The sequence below is a fragment of the Pomacea canaliculata genome, linkage group LG10 (assembly GCF_003073045.1).
Source record: "Pomacea canaliculata isolate SZHN2017 linkage group LG10, ASM307304v1, whole genome shotgun sequence".
NCBI classification, from domain to species: Eukaryota; Metazoa; Mollusca; class Gastropoda; order Architaenioglossa; family Ampullariidae; genus Pomacea; species Pomacea canaliculata.
The window spans coordinates 21,119,863-21,133,987 of NC_037599.1; the positions used below are offsets into that span (position 1 = coordinate 21,119,863).

The 14,125-nt window shown below is 37.9% G+C and overlaps 2 protein-coding genes across 5 annotated transcripts in view; both read right to left on the minus strand.

The window, feature by feature from the left end:
* The window catches only part of LOC112573785 (adhesion G protein-coupled receptor L1-like), a 202,258-nt gene that overhangs the window by 75,574 nt on the left and 112,559 nt on the right, over nt 1-14,125 (minus strand). The gene's annotated exons all lie outside the window — the stretch shown is intronic.
* LOC112573075 (secretory phospholipase A2 receptor-like) overlaps nt 1-14,125 on the minus strand; it is a 63,625-nt gene that overhangs the window by 8,491 nt on the left and 41,009 nt on the right. For 2 of the 4 annotated variants that reach the window (XM_025253092.1, XM_025253090.1), the window contains exons 6-12: nt 13,903-14,027; nt 12,573-12,700; nt 12,074-12,237; nt 11,372-11,463; nt 10,119-10,216; nt 7,422-7,582; nt 6,896-7,049 (exon numbers count right to left, since the gene is read on the minus strand). In XM_025253092.1, the coding sequence (XP_025108877.1) occupies nt 6,896-7,049; nt 7,422-7,582; nt 10,119-10,216; nt 11,372-11,463; nt 12,074-12,237; nt 12,573-12,700; nt 13,903-14,027 (922 nt within the window). Of the gene's footprint in view, nt 1-4,625; nt 6,489-6,651; nt 7,050-7,421; nt 7,583-10,118; nt 10,217-11,371; nt 11,464-12,073; nt 12,238-12,572; nt 12,701-13,902; nt 14,028-14,125 lie in introns of those variants that run through there. The other 2 variants (XR_003101145.1, XR_003101144.1) reach the window with 2 other exon arrangements.

The following is a 14,125-nucleotide window of genomic DNA, read 5'->3' on the forward strand; positions in this document are numbered from 1 at the left end:
ACGGTCAAAAGTGTCGCGAGTGGTTAGAGTGGGTCATGTTTTGTAAAAACATTCACATTCGGCATAAATTTAATTCAAAAGAAAAACAGTTAGGAAAAAGGCGAATTCGCGTCGATGGGTGGCATTCAGAAACGCAGACCGTCTATCAGTTTCACGGCTGTCTTTTTCACGGACACGAAAACTGCTCCCTCACGCGCGGTCGCGTCATCAACCCGTTTAACAAAAAGCCACTCGTCGAGTTGCGGGAAAAAACGCGCGAGATCACCGCGTACTTACAAAACGTCGTCGGTGTTGCGGTGCAGGAAATGTGGGAGTGCGAATGGGAAAAAAGAAAAAAGACCAACCCCCAAATCTCCACCGTTATACGCTGTAAAAAGCTCCCCTCCTACAGTTCCAAACGATATCCCACCGAAAACGACATTTTAGCCGCCGTGAAAGACGAAACGCTGTTTGGCCTGGTGCAGTGCGACCTTCACGTCCCGAGGCGTTGCGCGAGCGGTTTAGCGAGATGACGCCCATCTTCAAAAACATTCATGTCACGCGCTCCGACATTGGTCCTTTCATGCGAGCGTACGCGGAAAAATATAAACTGTTGACCGGTTCCACAAAAACGCTCATCGGCAGCTATGTCGGAAACAAGTTTACTAGCGACTCCTTTGTTAAAATGGTATCTTGAAAATGGACTCATAGTCACTGCCGTTTACCTGGTGATAGAATACCAGCCCAAACCTTGCTTTAAGGCTTTTGGCGACATGGTCACCAGCGCGCGACGCCAAGGAGACAGCGATCCGTCCAAAACATTTTGAGCGAAACGTTCAAACTGTTAGGCAACAGTGCTTACGGCAAGACGCTCACCAACATCGCCAGGCACTGCGACATTTACTACGTCGGTGACTGACTGTGAAAACTGATAAACGACAGTCGCTTTCAAAAGCTGACGGAACTGACGGAAGACTTGTACGAGGTAGAGATGGCCAAAAAGAACATCAACTGGGGCCTCCCCTTACAAATTGGCTATTTCGTCTACCAGTACGCCAAACTGAGAATGCTTCAGTTTTACTACGACTGCGTGGACAAGTACGTAGACCGCAGCAACTTTCAGCTGTGCGAGATGGACACGGATTCGCTGTACATGGCTTTGGCTGCACCTCGCTTCGAAGATGCCGTCCGTCCCGAATTGCAACAACGGTTTTTTCAAAAATACACGCAATGGTTCCCGGACAAGCATGCGACCAACATCACCAAGACTTTGTGCACAGCAAAACAAACCACAAACCCTGGGACCCCTCTGCCTGTCCTGCCTGTCTCCAACGCGCTCGTGACGACAAACGCACGCCGGGCTTGTTTAAAACAGAGTACACAGGCGATGGTATCGTAGCTCTCTGCAGCAAAACTTACATTTGTTTCGGTGACTCGCAAAAAACTCAGCACCAAGGGTCTAAACAAACACCAAAATCAACTTGACCACAACCATTTCAAACAGGTTTTACAGACACAGCAAGCCAGCGGTGGATGCAACACCGGTTTTAAAACAGATGGTAAATCTATGTTTACCTACCAACAACACCGCAACTCCTTGTCCTATCTGTACATCAAGCGAAAGGTCCTTGACGATGGGTGACTACCATGCCGTTAGATATTTGAGACTGCTGCTCCCGTTTAGACTGTGGTATCTTCAAAACTGTGATAAAAGTTTTTCTTGTTCTTTGTGCGTCAAACACATTTTTGCCAGTCAAACAAAAGCCCTGCCTCCTCGTGGCGACTGGTGGACAAAGTTTATTAAAGTTTATACTTTTCTAAGCTTTGACGAAATGGGCTCTTTCAATGCATTTTCCCCAAAAACAAAAACAAGGGTGGGGGTCTCAGCAATAATCACTCGGGGTATAGCAAGACGAGGAGGTATGACAAAATGGCCGCCACGGATGTGACATCATCAAGATGGCCAACCCCATGCGACCTCCGGCAAGCTGGCGGATGTGACGTCACGGCTCCCCAAAACGGCTCCCCAAATAGGGGGTGAAAACAACATGCCTATACTACTAATAGTATTTTCCGATTGGCAATATAGTCTATTCTCTGTAATAAAAACAGTCAAATCTCTAATACAAATAAGCTATCAGGCAGTTTTCTTCCTTTGAAATACGAAATGCGTATCGCATTCTTACAAACCTGCTTACTATGCCAATGGTTGGCACTGTAAATCCTTTTCGACCACACCTCTGATTATGAGATCGAAGTAGTACATTGGTTAAAACACTCGCTTGTGACCATTGAAGTGAGAAACCAAAAAGGTCCTGGGTTCAAACTGCGTCCTGGAACACTCTCTGAATCGAACAACTGTTTACAGCGCTGATCGTCGGGGGTTTTCCTCGGGAATTACGGTTTCCTTGCCCTCCATTATCTTACTTTATAGCGAGAATTTTCATTTATGTGGGAACACTTTCTTCTCAAGCTAACTAAGCATCCGACAACCTATGCTTACCTCAAACTTTCTTTTTTTGAGAAAGACGTTTCTGATGCTTTCTTTATTTCAAGGTTTTACTGCTACATAAAATGTGCCGAGAATTTATAAATTTTTAGTATCGTATCTACTGGAATAAAAATAACAGTTGTATTTTTCAGCTACTGCTTATAGGTCTTGTATTAGTTAAATGACTTTTAATAAAGACAGATACGTAACGAAACATTTATTTATTTACTATTTTTACTCAGTTTTGGTATTATCGCTATGTGCAATTTCTACCATCTTAAGAACAAAAACATTTCACAATTTTACTATGCCCACAGTCAACGGAGATCGACAACTTCCCTGAACCACATTGTTTATGTCAAAGAACATTTTACAGATGAACTTATGAACTATAGCTTTTTTTTTCTTATAAGAAAAAAAACCAACCAAACAAACAACTACAACAACTAACAGTTCTCCAGACAGCGAAAGAGGAATAGTTAGTCAAGTGGGATGCAGACACTTAGGTGTCACAGTGACCCTCTATTTCTTGAACTGTTTAGCTGAACTAGTTATTTCCAAAGCGAAACAGCCTGACTTCTTTTATCCTCAAGAATCTTTGAAATACATAAAAATATTACGGGTAGAACGAGAATGTGGGGTTGTGAAACTATCCTGGTTAAGAAAATGTCTTCGCTCGAGTGAAAAATAGGTTTTTCCTGGTTGAAAGGAAAAGGTTTGAACCCATTGCTGTATTTCCTTACTGTCGACAAAAAGGTTTGCACAAGTTTTCCCCTTAGTGGCTCACAATACGTGTTTATGTCTCAAGCTTTGCCTCATTATCGTGAAGAGAATTTTTCCGCTTCGTAGACACCACCGTTAGTTGATGGCTGGTGACAATATATGCGAATTAATGCCAGCATGCATGTAGCTATGTTTATTTATCTGAAATGAGATAAATAATTACTAAAATATGTCAAAACCCCTTAGCTATCGTTGATATATATTTATTTTTTAACGATGACATTACATTAATTGTGATTATGTATATAAAATGGAAAGAATGTAAAAAGGAAATATAGTTAAAGAAAACAATTTCAAACAATATTAAGTAACCAAAGGTTGTCAGACAATATAGCCCATCCAAAAAATTTCATTCTTGTGGGAACATGCATCTTCCCTTCTTAGGCTTTCTTTGATCATTGTATAGAACAGGGGTGGGCAATTAATTTTCCCAAGGGGCCGGATGAGAGACTGGGATGGTTCTAGAGGGCCGGACTATATAGTTAACTCAGTGTTACCCAATACTGTATATATAGTATATTTACTGGTGGGCGGGCCAGCGGGCGGGCCGGTCAGAGACAGGAGGCGGGCCGGATCCGGCCCGCGGGCCGGCGTTTGCCCAGGTCTGGTATAGAAGATGTAGTTTCTCATAATTACTATAAAAGGAAAACAAGGGATTTTTTTTATAAGAAGTTGTTTTCCGTTGTTTTTCATCATCAGTTTCATGAAAGCGAATTTGTAGTAACGTTGTCTGAAGGTCTATAGATGGCAATTATACAGAATTATATTAATAAAATAATAATAATAATAAAAATAACTTTAAGACAAACAAACACAAAGAACGTAAGACAAATGTACGCTGTCCATACATATTTATATACATATTTCGAATTTATTTGAAAAACATGAAGTCCTTAAGGCAGCTTTAATATTAGCGCTTCATACAGCTTAAAACTTGTTTTATCAAAAAATATTTTGCAAACAATTTTAAGGGTTGGACATCTATTATGCAACTGCGACCTTGAACGAAAGTATTCATGTGATCTGGCTGTTTTCAATTTGAGAATAAAGAAATGTTGTCCACAAGTTTGTCTTTGTAGATTGTTCCTTCAGACCTTGACTGAATAAGTAGCTTAACCTTTACTTTAAAATTTTGTCAATTTGCAAAAACAGTTCATATATAATAGAAGGATAAAAATTGATGTCTTACACATTATGCATTTGTGTAGATCATACTGTAAGCAATTTCAAACAAGAATTACCTGAAAGACCTTGTGCTTGTTTTTAATGATGAGTAAAGGGCAATAAAAGCCGACCAGAAATAGGACAGAAAACTCAGAAACGTATTGTCTAACAGAAAATTAGAAACATCTGAATGAATTTTAAATCTGTTTAATGAATTGTAACATTGGTTTCTTTCACAAAATTAATAAATAAGTTTAATTACCTTATTAACATAATAACATAGTATGAGGTGAACAAAAAAGAGGACAGCTATGCCATCTTGAAGATTACCATCCTAATACATAGATCTGCGGATATCAGCTCAGATATATATATATACACACACACGGAAAGAAATAAATCAGATTTAATATTTGACTACAAAGTGCTGACTGCTGGCTATGTTGCAACAATATTCAGCAATCATTTATATTAGAAAAGATGTTGATGCTACGTGTTTAGGCTGACGTCACAGAACAAGTGGTTAATCAACCTCGCTTTCAACATAAACAAAGCGGTTGTCTTTGGCTGTCCAGGTCATGTCTTATTAATTTCATGGAAAAAAGAATTTAGACAAGAAGTAATAAAAGGAATCCTTCTAACAGTATTCATCCATCACATTCAAAATTAAGTTTATAAAAGTTAACTCTGTTTACAGCAGGGCACGGGTGATTTGAATGCTGGGTCGAAGTTGTGGAAGACTTCAGGTTGGTGAAACACTGTGGTTGTGAAACATCGTTGACGAGTGAACTCTCGGCGGTGTTCACATACAGCGAGATGAAATATTCGGGATGCCGCCACACGGAGAAGCAAGGATCCCACTAGGTCGACAGGATCCTTCACATGTGACAGATGTTGACGGTCCAGTCTGAGGTCACTAAATGTGATATCGCTAAGGATCTAGTGACAATCCGGACAGGTGATGAACACAACATTGTCCAACGACAACAGGGGTCAACACGTCCACCAGCATTCCAAGTCTCCAAGATACACGCCAGCAGGGGCCACGCACGTGAGTTCTAAGAAGTCCTGCTTGGGAACGAAGACTAAAACTAAAGCATGAAATGTCACTTTTGGCTATTTGTAATTCGACGAATAAAAGAATAAAATCAAAGAATAATGACTAATACCAAGGTTTACATGTCGTAGAATTTTTTTTTGTTTTTGTTTTTGTTTTGTAAGTAAAAGTTCTCTACCGGAGTCGAGAATTGATTCCTTCGCCTTTGTCGTGATCTCACGATCTCTGTCAAAAAGCAAAATGGTGCACAAATAGAAGGATAAAGTTGTATTGCCTTTATCTCTCTCTCACTCACACACATCTACCTACACACACAGAGTTAAATGAAATAAAGTAATATAAAAGGCCAAGAAAATGTTACTTTTAGTATTTAGTAATAGTATTAGAAATGTTACAGGTCCAGGAGGTAAATAGTTTCTGTCATACTTTAGCACAATAATATTATGTAAAATTTTACCAAAACATTAAGTCGAAAATATAAACACATAATTTAACAATGAGTAGCTCTGTAGGTCAAATTGTAAAATTAAAAAAAAAATTTCTGATATTTTGAACGTTTCTTGGTCGTCAATAGTAGACTCGCTCTTTAAAGAATAAGGTGAAGTCACAGAGATGGAGCGGACAGGTCATTGATGAGTCTGGAGAAGTCTGAAGAAAATAAAACTGGATAAAGACCAATTGAAAGTTCAATGACAAATCAGTGTAAATACTACTAATAAGGCAGCACAAACCATTACAACCATTACTATCAGTAAATCAGTACAAATTATATCTCGTATCTCGTAAGACACTGTAATTACCACAACCAGTCAAAGAACTGGTAACATTCAGTTCAACTAGTTGCACGTACTGATGTACGTCTTAGATAAAATGATGGGCCATTGGATATCCATATAATCAGTATTGTCTTCATAAACTGCTACTTTCACAGCCATGGTAGGAAGCTTTTCATAAAGCTTTCTCAAGTTTGTGCAGTTCAGAACTCGTAAACTTGAAGAACACGTACAACGCCACCTGTAATTTAAAACAAGCAGTTGTATTGGTTCATTAACTCTATTAGTTAATGTAATGGATGACATTTAAAAATGTTCAGATTTATATTTTCGAGAAATAAAACGTACCAACAGAAATACATTTGGATTTACGGACTGTGACTAATTTGAAAAGAAAGACTTACCTAATCAGTGTATGATTGGTTGACGATGAGAAGGTGACCTGTTGATGTCTTACAGGGACATCCCAGCTGGACGAGATTACACTAAACAGCTGCATATTTCTCGATTAATCACTAATCCCGTTAGTTGCCGCCATTAACACTACGGATGATGAATCGGTGGACCTCACGTCATTTCTTACTTCGTTCAGTGAAGATTTCGCAAATGACCCACTGACCTGAGAAATGGAAGTTTTTTTTCACTTACATTGTCTTTTCTCGCAAATATAAGGATGAGCAGTATTGCAATCCTCGACGTGGAAATACCCGGAAGAGCTGATGGCCACACATTTCAGTGACGTAGTTCGCTCTCCTATCCACCATTGCGAGCTTCCAAGATTTGTCAGTATCTTCACCTCAGTCTTCATTTTAAAAAAGCATACATAGATATGCTCAGTATATAATCAAGTAAAGTATAGAAATACGTCAATAGGGACACAAAATCCCATCAAGGCAGAAAACGCAGAAGGAAAGGTGAAAGGAATTCAATAATGATGTAAGAGTTACAGAGCTTTGACTTTCAAATCTTAGACAATAGTTAAATTACTGTTGTGTCGTCTAAGTGATCTCAAAAAAATGTCATTTACATGATGGACTCGTATAGATGACTTTAAATAATCGTCTAAACAATCAATGTGTAAGCAGAAAGAAAGAAGTCTAGATCCGTGTGGACAGAACCCCTCTCAAAATAACTTTAAATTTGGTTAAATATCGTGATGGACAACACTACATACCAATATGTTTAAGGTGCTGGTGGACATCAAGTTACCTCCCTCTACTTTGCAGCTCTCCTGTGACTGAGACCACGACATTGTCTTAGTGGACAGCTTGAGGCAGACGCCAGAAATCAAGAACCAGCCACTGCCACAGTCAATAGTTCTAGTTGTGTTTTCCGCTGAAAAAAAATCGCCTTAAAAATGAAGTCTCCGCAAAGTTTCTGTAAGGTTGGTTCTCTCGTGCACTCTCTTAGCCGATCACACGATACAGAGGATGAAAAAGAGATTTGAAACTTTAAAAACACATTATCACACTAATAATACATGATAATAGCAAAAGGATTTTATCGGCATCATTTATGACTTAACTGTTCAGTTTCTAAGAAAACTGATATGCTGAATTGTTCCTTACAGTAAGAAATACTTAAAGTCGGTAATACACTGTACTAAAGTAAAATTATGGCTAATTAACAACTATAATAGAAAACTGAAAGAATTTTGGCCACGCATTTAGAAAACAACTGTAAAATGTAGAACTTCATCCAGTCTAACAATAATTAGTGTGAACGTATGTAGACTTGAACTACTTATAATAATGACCGAAAGGGAGAAAATAACGTGACTGGTTTACAAAAGTTCGTGACGACGATGACGATGACAAAAACGATAATGATGAAGATGATGATAACAGTGTAATTGAAATGCATCTGTTCATTATAACTTTCGAATACAGATCCTGCAGGATCAAAAGACTGGCAAGCAGACCTACTGACACAAAACAACAGAAAAGGTGTTTTTAAACTCGCACGCAACTACTTTATCTGTGAATGAGCTTTTGAAAAAAACGAATCTCTCTCTCTGTATGTCTTTTTGAGTGAGTGAACAAATGTTTTTTGTGGATTCAATCCGCGTGGCCTCAACATCCAGGCGATGAGTGAAGCTCGTACAATAACACGAAATGACTATCGAAAAGTCTTTTAGAATACATTGTAAAACAACAGCATAGTTGGTTACTACTGTTTATGAAGTATTTTTATTTATTGTCTCATATCCATTTGGGACGAAAATTATGTTAAGCACATAAAAGAAATTCAGAACATCAACAGACACTTCTAGCAATGATGTTAAGGTGAGTAACATCTAGGAAAAAAACAGTTAAAACATGACCGTTCGTTTCTATAGCTAATTATAACTAGTCAAAATGTAAGGCAGAGATCTTCTAAATGGTGGCAACTCCGAGGTCTTCACATATTTATACCCATGTGTCTTGAGGTTGGAGATTCCTATACCAACGAGGGAATCTCTCTTAATCTTATTTTTAACTATGTGCAAATATGGTTCTAAATGTAGCCTTGGTTTTCGAGTAACAAAAACATAAAGCTGCCTGATGCCAGTCATGTTTGTAACAGTCAGTATGTACGAAGGAAGAGTCACTCATCCAAAACCCTACACGTGAAGAGTCCTGTATATTTCTGATACTCAGCACACCTTCCTTCTGTTGTGTAGTTGTAACAACATATTTCTGTGGAAGCCTACTAGAGTCTAGTTTATAAAACTCAACCAGTATTGTAAGAATGAGACTTTGGCATGTACTGAGGGAATCTACCAGTATTACCATAAACCAAGTCGTTAGGAGTTTAAGGACTGACATTTAACAGTTTCTTCAGTGCAAAGTATGTGCTCGTTCTACGGGGAGTAGGAATTTTAAACCCAATATTTTGGATCCGTACAAAAGCAAAGGTCTCATTTGGCTGTCAAAATTTCAACAGTATCTTCTGCAGCCCCCAATCTTCCATGGTGTTTTAAGATTTGTTTAGTTTTTACTGATAAATCATTGAAGGCGGCAGAAGAGAATAATTTAGTGAGACCAAGATATTTATGACTTTACTTTGAGTGATTTGCTTTTACAGATATATTTTTCTCTCCCTGTCAGATAAGCTACGTTTTTAAATACATTGATGTTTCAAAATCAAAATCAAAATCAAATCAAAACAGACTTTATTGTCTGTCCAGGAGACCCAGGACAGAAATTTGTCTTCGCTCACAAGGGCAGGCATACATACTCATACAGACATTTAACACACAGTTAGGAGTAAAAGTTAGGAGTAAAAAAGTGTAGATTGCACCAGTCCATCAAAGCAGTTTATGTTAATCCTAACAACAAACCTTGGGTGACCAAGGGCCTAAAAGCAGTGCTTAACAAAAAGAAGCATGTGTTCTTCACGAGTTCTGCCCACGACAGAAGATTGGTACATAGAGAGGTCCGTGATGATATCCGTTGGGTGAAGGTGAAGCACAAGTCCAAAATCGAGTATCAGTTTGCTACAGGTAACATCCGAATAGCTTGGCCAATATGGCCAGCATGGCCAATATTGATGATCGGAGCAAGGGGTCGAAAGCCAAAATCTCGATCTCAGGCGTTGAGAGTACGGCCATGCCTAATGCTCTTAATGCTTTCTTTGCTCGTTTCGAGTCGCATGACTTCTCATGAAGTTTGATAAGTTTACTGTGTCAGTGTGTGGTTTAGTGTTTCAGAACATTTCGATCGAATATTTAACTGGTTTTTAAAGCAAATATCAGTGTCAAATAGTATTAATATATCTTTAGCAAATAACAAAATGAACATGTGGACAAGGTCGGGGTGGAGTTATACACCACTCTGGGTAATATCAATTAAAGGGAATAAAAAATAAAGTTAAATTGAACGATACACACCTCTTATCTGCTTTTTACATCTAAATGGTCGCAAGTCCCTGCAATCCGCGTAGTTAAGGTGGCCACCACGAGTCATCTCCTCACAGCAACACTGTGTCCTGGAGTAACGAGAGGATAACTACAACCATCATCTGATGAATAACTTTACAAAAAAAAAAAGAAGAAAAGAATAAACCAAATCCAGAAGATTAGCTTGTCTTTGAGCTACTCATTAATTTTTAAAAAGGAAAATGTAATGTGTTGAACTTACGGGCTTAGTGGAGTTAAGTGTTAGTCATCTCACATTGTGAAGAGATTAATGTGAGGACGGTGTCAATGTTAATGTTATCTCCCTTTGTTGTCTTACCTCCCCCAACCTTCAGTGGAGTCAGTCTACACTGTTGACCTTTCACCTGACAGCCTGGACACCCAGTTCCACATGTCAAAACTAACACCATGATCGTTTTGTCAGAGTTTGAAACAATCATTTCCGAAACGGAACTTGATGGTTTCACAGCAATTCCACAACAGAAACTCAAGGGATTCTCTTGATCCGTTCTTTGTGACAATACGAAAGCCTTAGATTGACAGTGGGTGTGAAAGATAACAGTGTTAGTTATATTGTAGTAGCTGTTTTCTAAGACATGAGATTTATGATTTATAGAGAATTATTCTGGGTATGTGTTGAAATAATTGAGGCTTTGATTCCTGACGTGTGGAGGTTCAATTAGTGAGGTGCAGTGCCTACGGGAATAAATATGCATTTTAATCTTCCTCATGGGAGGCTAATGCAGTGTTGTTGTTGTTGTTGTTGTTGTTGTTGTTGTTTTGAGTATGCTGGGTTATTCGTAGTACTTTCAAGGTTGGTGTATATCACATGGTTAGTGCCTGCTGTATGTCTGAGTGTGTGGTTTGGAACATAGATGATAGCGGAGGCTTTATTACTTGTCAAAGCCTTTGGTCCAGAAAAAAGACAGGAAAGTAAAGAACCCACAATCAATATACTGTAGAGTAATCTGGGCAATCTTTGGAGTGTGTTGAAAGAATATGCAAGTGTCACGAGTGTGTCACGCAATCGTTGTAATATACTTGTTATTCTTTTCCTGTTCAACTACACTCGTATATATGAACTAGACACGATAAAATATATAAACAAAGGTTTAACTTGGTCAAAAACATCTCAGCTTTAAAAAATGAGTAAATAGGAATAGTAACAATAACAACAATAATAACAACAACAACGACGAAGCTAAAAAAAGAAAAGAAAATCTCACATGTCGTGACTTGAGGAATTTGTCGGCGAAATCTTTCTAAGCCCTACCCACCAGCGCTCACTCTTCTTTCTGATCTCCTTACGTATTATCTCCTGCAGGAAAGGATTACAGTAAAATATTTAATAATAATAACAATAATATTTTAATGATTATTTTTTTAAGTGAAAAGCCAACATCGCTATACACACAAAGGCACACTCCAAAACACAGAAATCAGGACAAAATATGAAGCTACTGTACGCTGATACAAGGTAACAATTCAGTAGTTTAAACAAAAGTGAAACAAGCAGAGTAAGGGATTTAAAGTAAAAGCTTACAAAGAATATTAGACAACTGAAAAATACAGATTAGCAATTTTGATTTAGATCAATGCAGTAAGGCAAAAATTGTAACTCCATGAAAGCTTGTCAAGGGTTCAAAACATTCGAAAAAACTGGACTATGTTTTAGAAAACATTACGAGTGTGTTTTGTAAACAAAGCCGGTAAAATATCACAATCCTTCTTCTGCAAATTACACGCAAAATAGAGAGTGATAGAAAAAGAAAGAGAAAGAAAGAGAGAGATAGATGAAGGTAAGAAAGCTAACAATGAATGTGTGACAGTTTGGAGACATTCGTGTCTCAGTACTTTAGCTACCCAAATCTGTGTGAACAATCATGTTGCACCAAAGAACTGAAAGAAGTACAAACAAAATTACTTACAAGTTCTTCTAAAGAATTTATGGACAGCAGGTTGCCTCCCTTTTCCTGGCAGATTTTGCTGGCATTGAACCACGACTGTGTGTTTGTGGACAAATGATAACAACGACGATTGAACAGAAACCAGTCAACACCGCAGTCCTCGGCTCCGTTCTCTCCTGTCCTGCCTATGATCAGTTAAAACAAATAATATCCCTCGTCATATGAGTCTGTGAGAATGCGAGAAGAAAAATAGGGAAACGAGAACCTTGCCAGATATCAGACTAGATGAGGGACATGTAAGTATTGTACTATGGTTTTCCTGCTACTTATGTTGACGTGGGTAGTGAGAACTGAGGTGAACTCCCCCCACCTGCTTTGTTACCCAGGGCCAGTATTCATGTTTTGGCATAAACCCAAGAATACTGCAACTCACACACACCATAGACACCCCAAACATATTCACACATACTCACACACACATATATATCTAGAGTGCGTAATACAAGGCAGTGACACTTACCTGAAGACTTTTCACAAATGAAGCGTAAAGTACTGGAGCACGACTCGTCATTCAGTTGACCGCGGGGGGAAATTTCTACACATTCCTCTTTTCCTTTCATGTTGTTGGGTTCTTTCGTTTCCCACGGTCTACAGTCAAAACAGAAATGTACATGTAGTTTTATGAGTAACGATGCATCAAGGAGAGCAACCAACACCACACACTTTTTCACGCAATTTTGACCTAAAACAAATGTATAAGAAATCATTGCCCGTGATTTACAAGTTTCGTTTACGATAACAAATGTGTTAATAATAAACCTTCCAGTATTTTATCCTTTACGTGTTTTTACTATAATTCCATTTTAACCTAGACAGCATAACTGGTTCATTGAAAAAGAAAAAAAGAGAGATTTAACATATTCTTCGAAAACTTGTGACTAACTTTCTGCTTATATTCTGTGATAGGAAAATGTATTGCTTATGATATTTTCTCCCTGAAAGGTTTTGTAGAGATTCGCGTGCTTCTGCATGAGATAACCAAACAGTCAGAGAAAAGGAAAGACAGAGAGAAAGAAAGCACGACGATCTGTTAATCTAGTATAAATCCTCATACACAAAATCACAAGAACATTTCAAAACGCTCTTAAACCATAAATCATCACACGTAAGCAGCGTATAACTAGATTACATAGCTACAAGCATGAAATCACATAATAAACATCACTTCTTGATGTACACTACTGTATTAGAGTTCAAAAAAGCTGATTAGTGACGATTGTAAATGTTTTGAATTCTTCCCTTCATACCCTAAGCCTTATAGACAAAACCGTGTCAGCCGTAGATTTTACATTTTGTAAAAAAAAAATAATAAATTATAAGATGTGTACAGCATCTAACACCGTAACCATAATTATGTTGAATAAGAACAAGCATATGAAGAAACAGGACGGTGATAAGAAACCGAAGTTCTCAACTTTTTTAAAATTGTTTTCTCTTTATTGTATTTATTCAGTTAGTTTTTGCCCAAAGGTGAAGTAGATAAATAAAATTGAATTTTGTTTTGCATTAAGGTGTTAATGGTTTTGTTATAAACGTGTTTCAGCTCAAAGAGAAGAATGTTTACTTAACTTCAAATGCATGTGGTTTTTATTTTTTGTTCTGGAATTAATAGTTAATATTAAATTTAAGGAGCAAACAGAATTCTCAATCGACGTCAAGAACATTTTTGTGGTGTTTCTGTTATGTGTTTCATACCAAGCGACAAAGGTCATGAAAATAACATGGGAATGTCAACATGAATGTGAAGTATTAAATTGTTTTCTCTTCTAAAGAAAGATGGACTGACTCACGTGACAAGGCTTGAGAATTTAACAGCTGAATCAAGCCAGCTCCACTCGTTGACTCCCGGAGAAATCCTTTTCAGTCCCACCCACCACCTTTTGCTCTTTCGTCTTAACCATATTAGCATATCTGTCTGCATGCAACATAAGTAAAAAAAATAATATGATATGCAATATAAAATACAATCAAAAATGTTATGATAATTACGATTATTAATATTGTTATTTGACT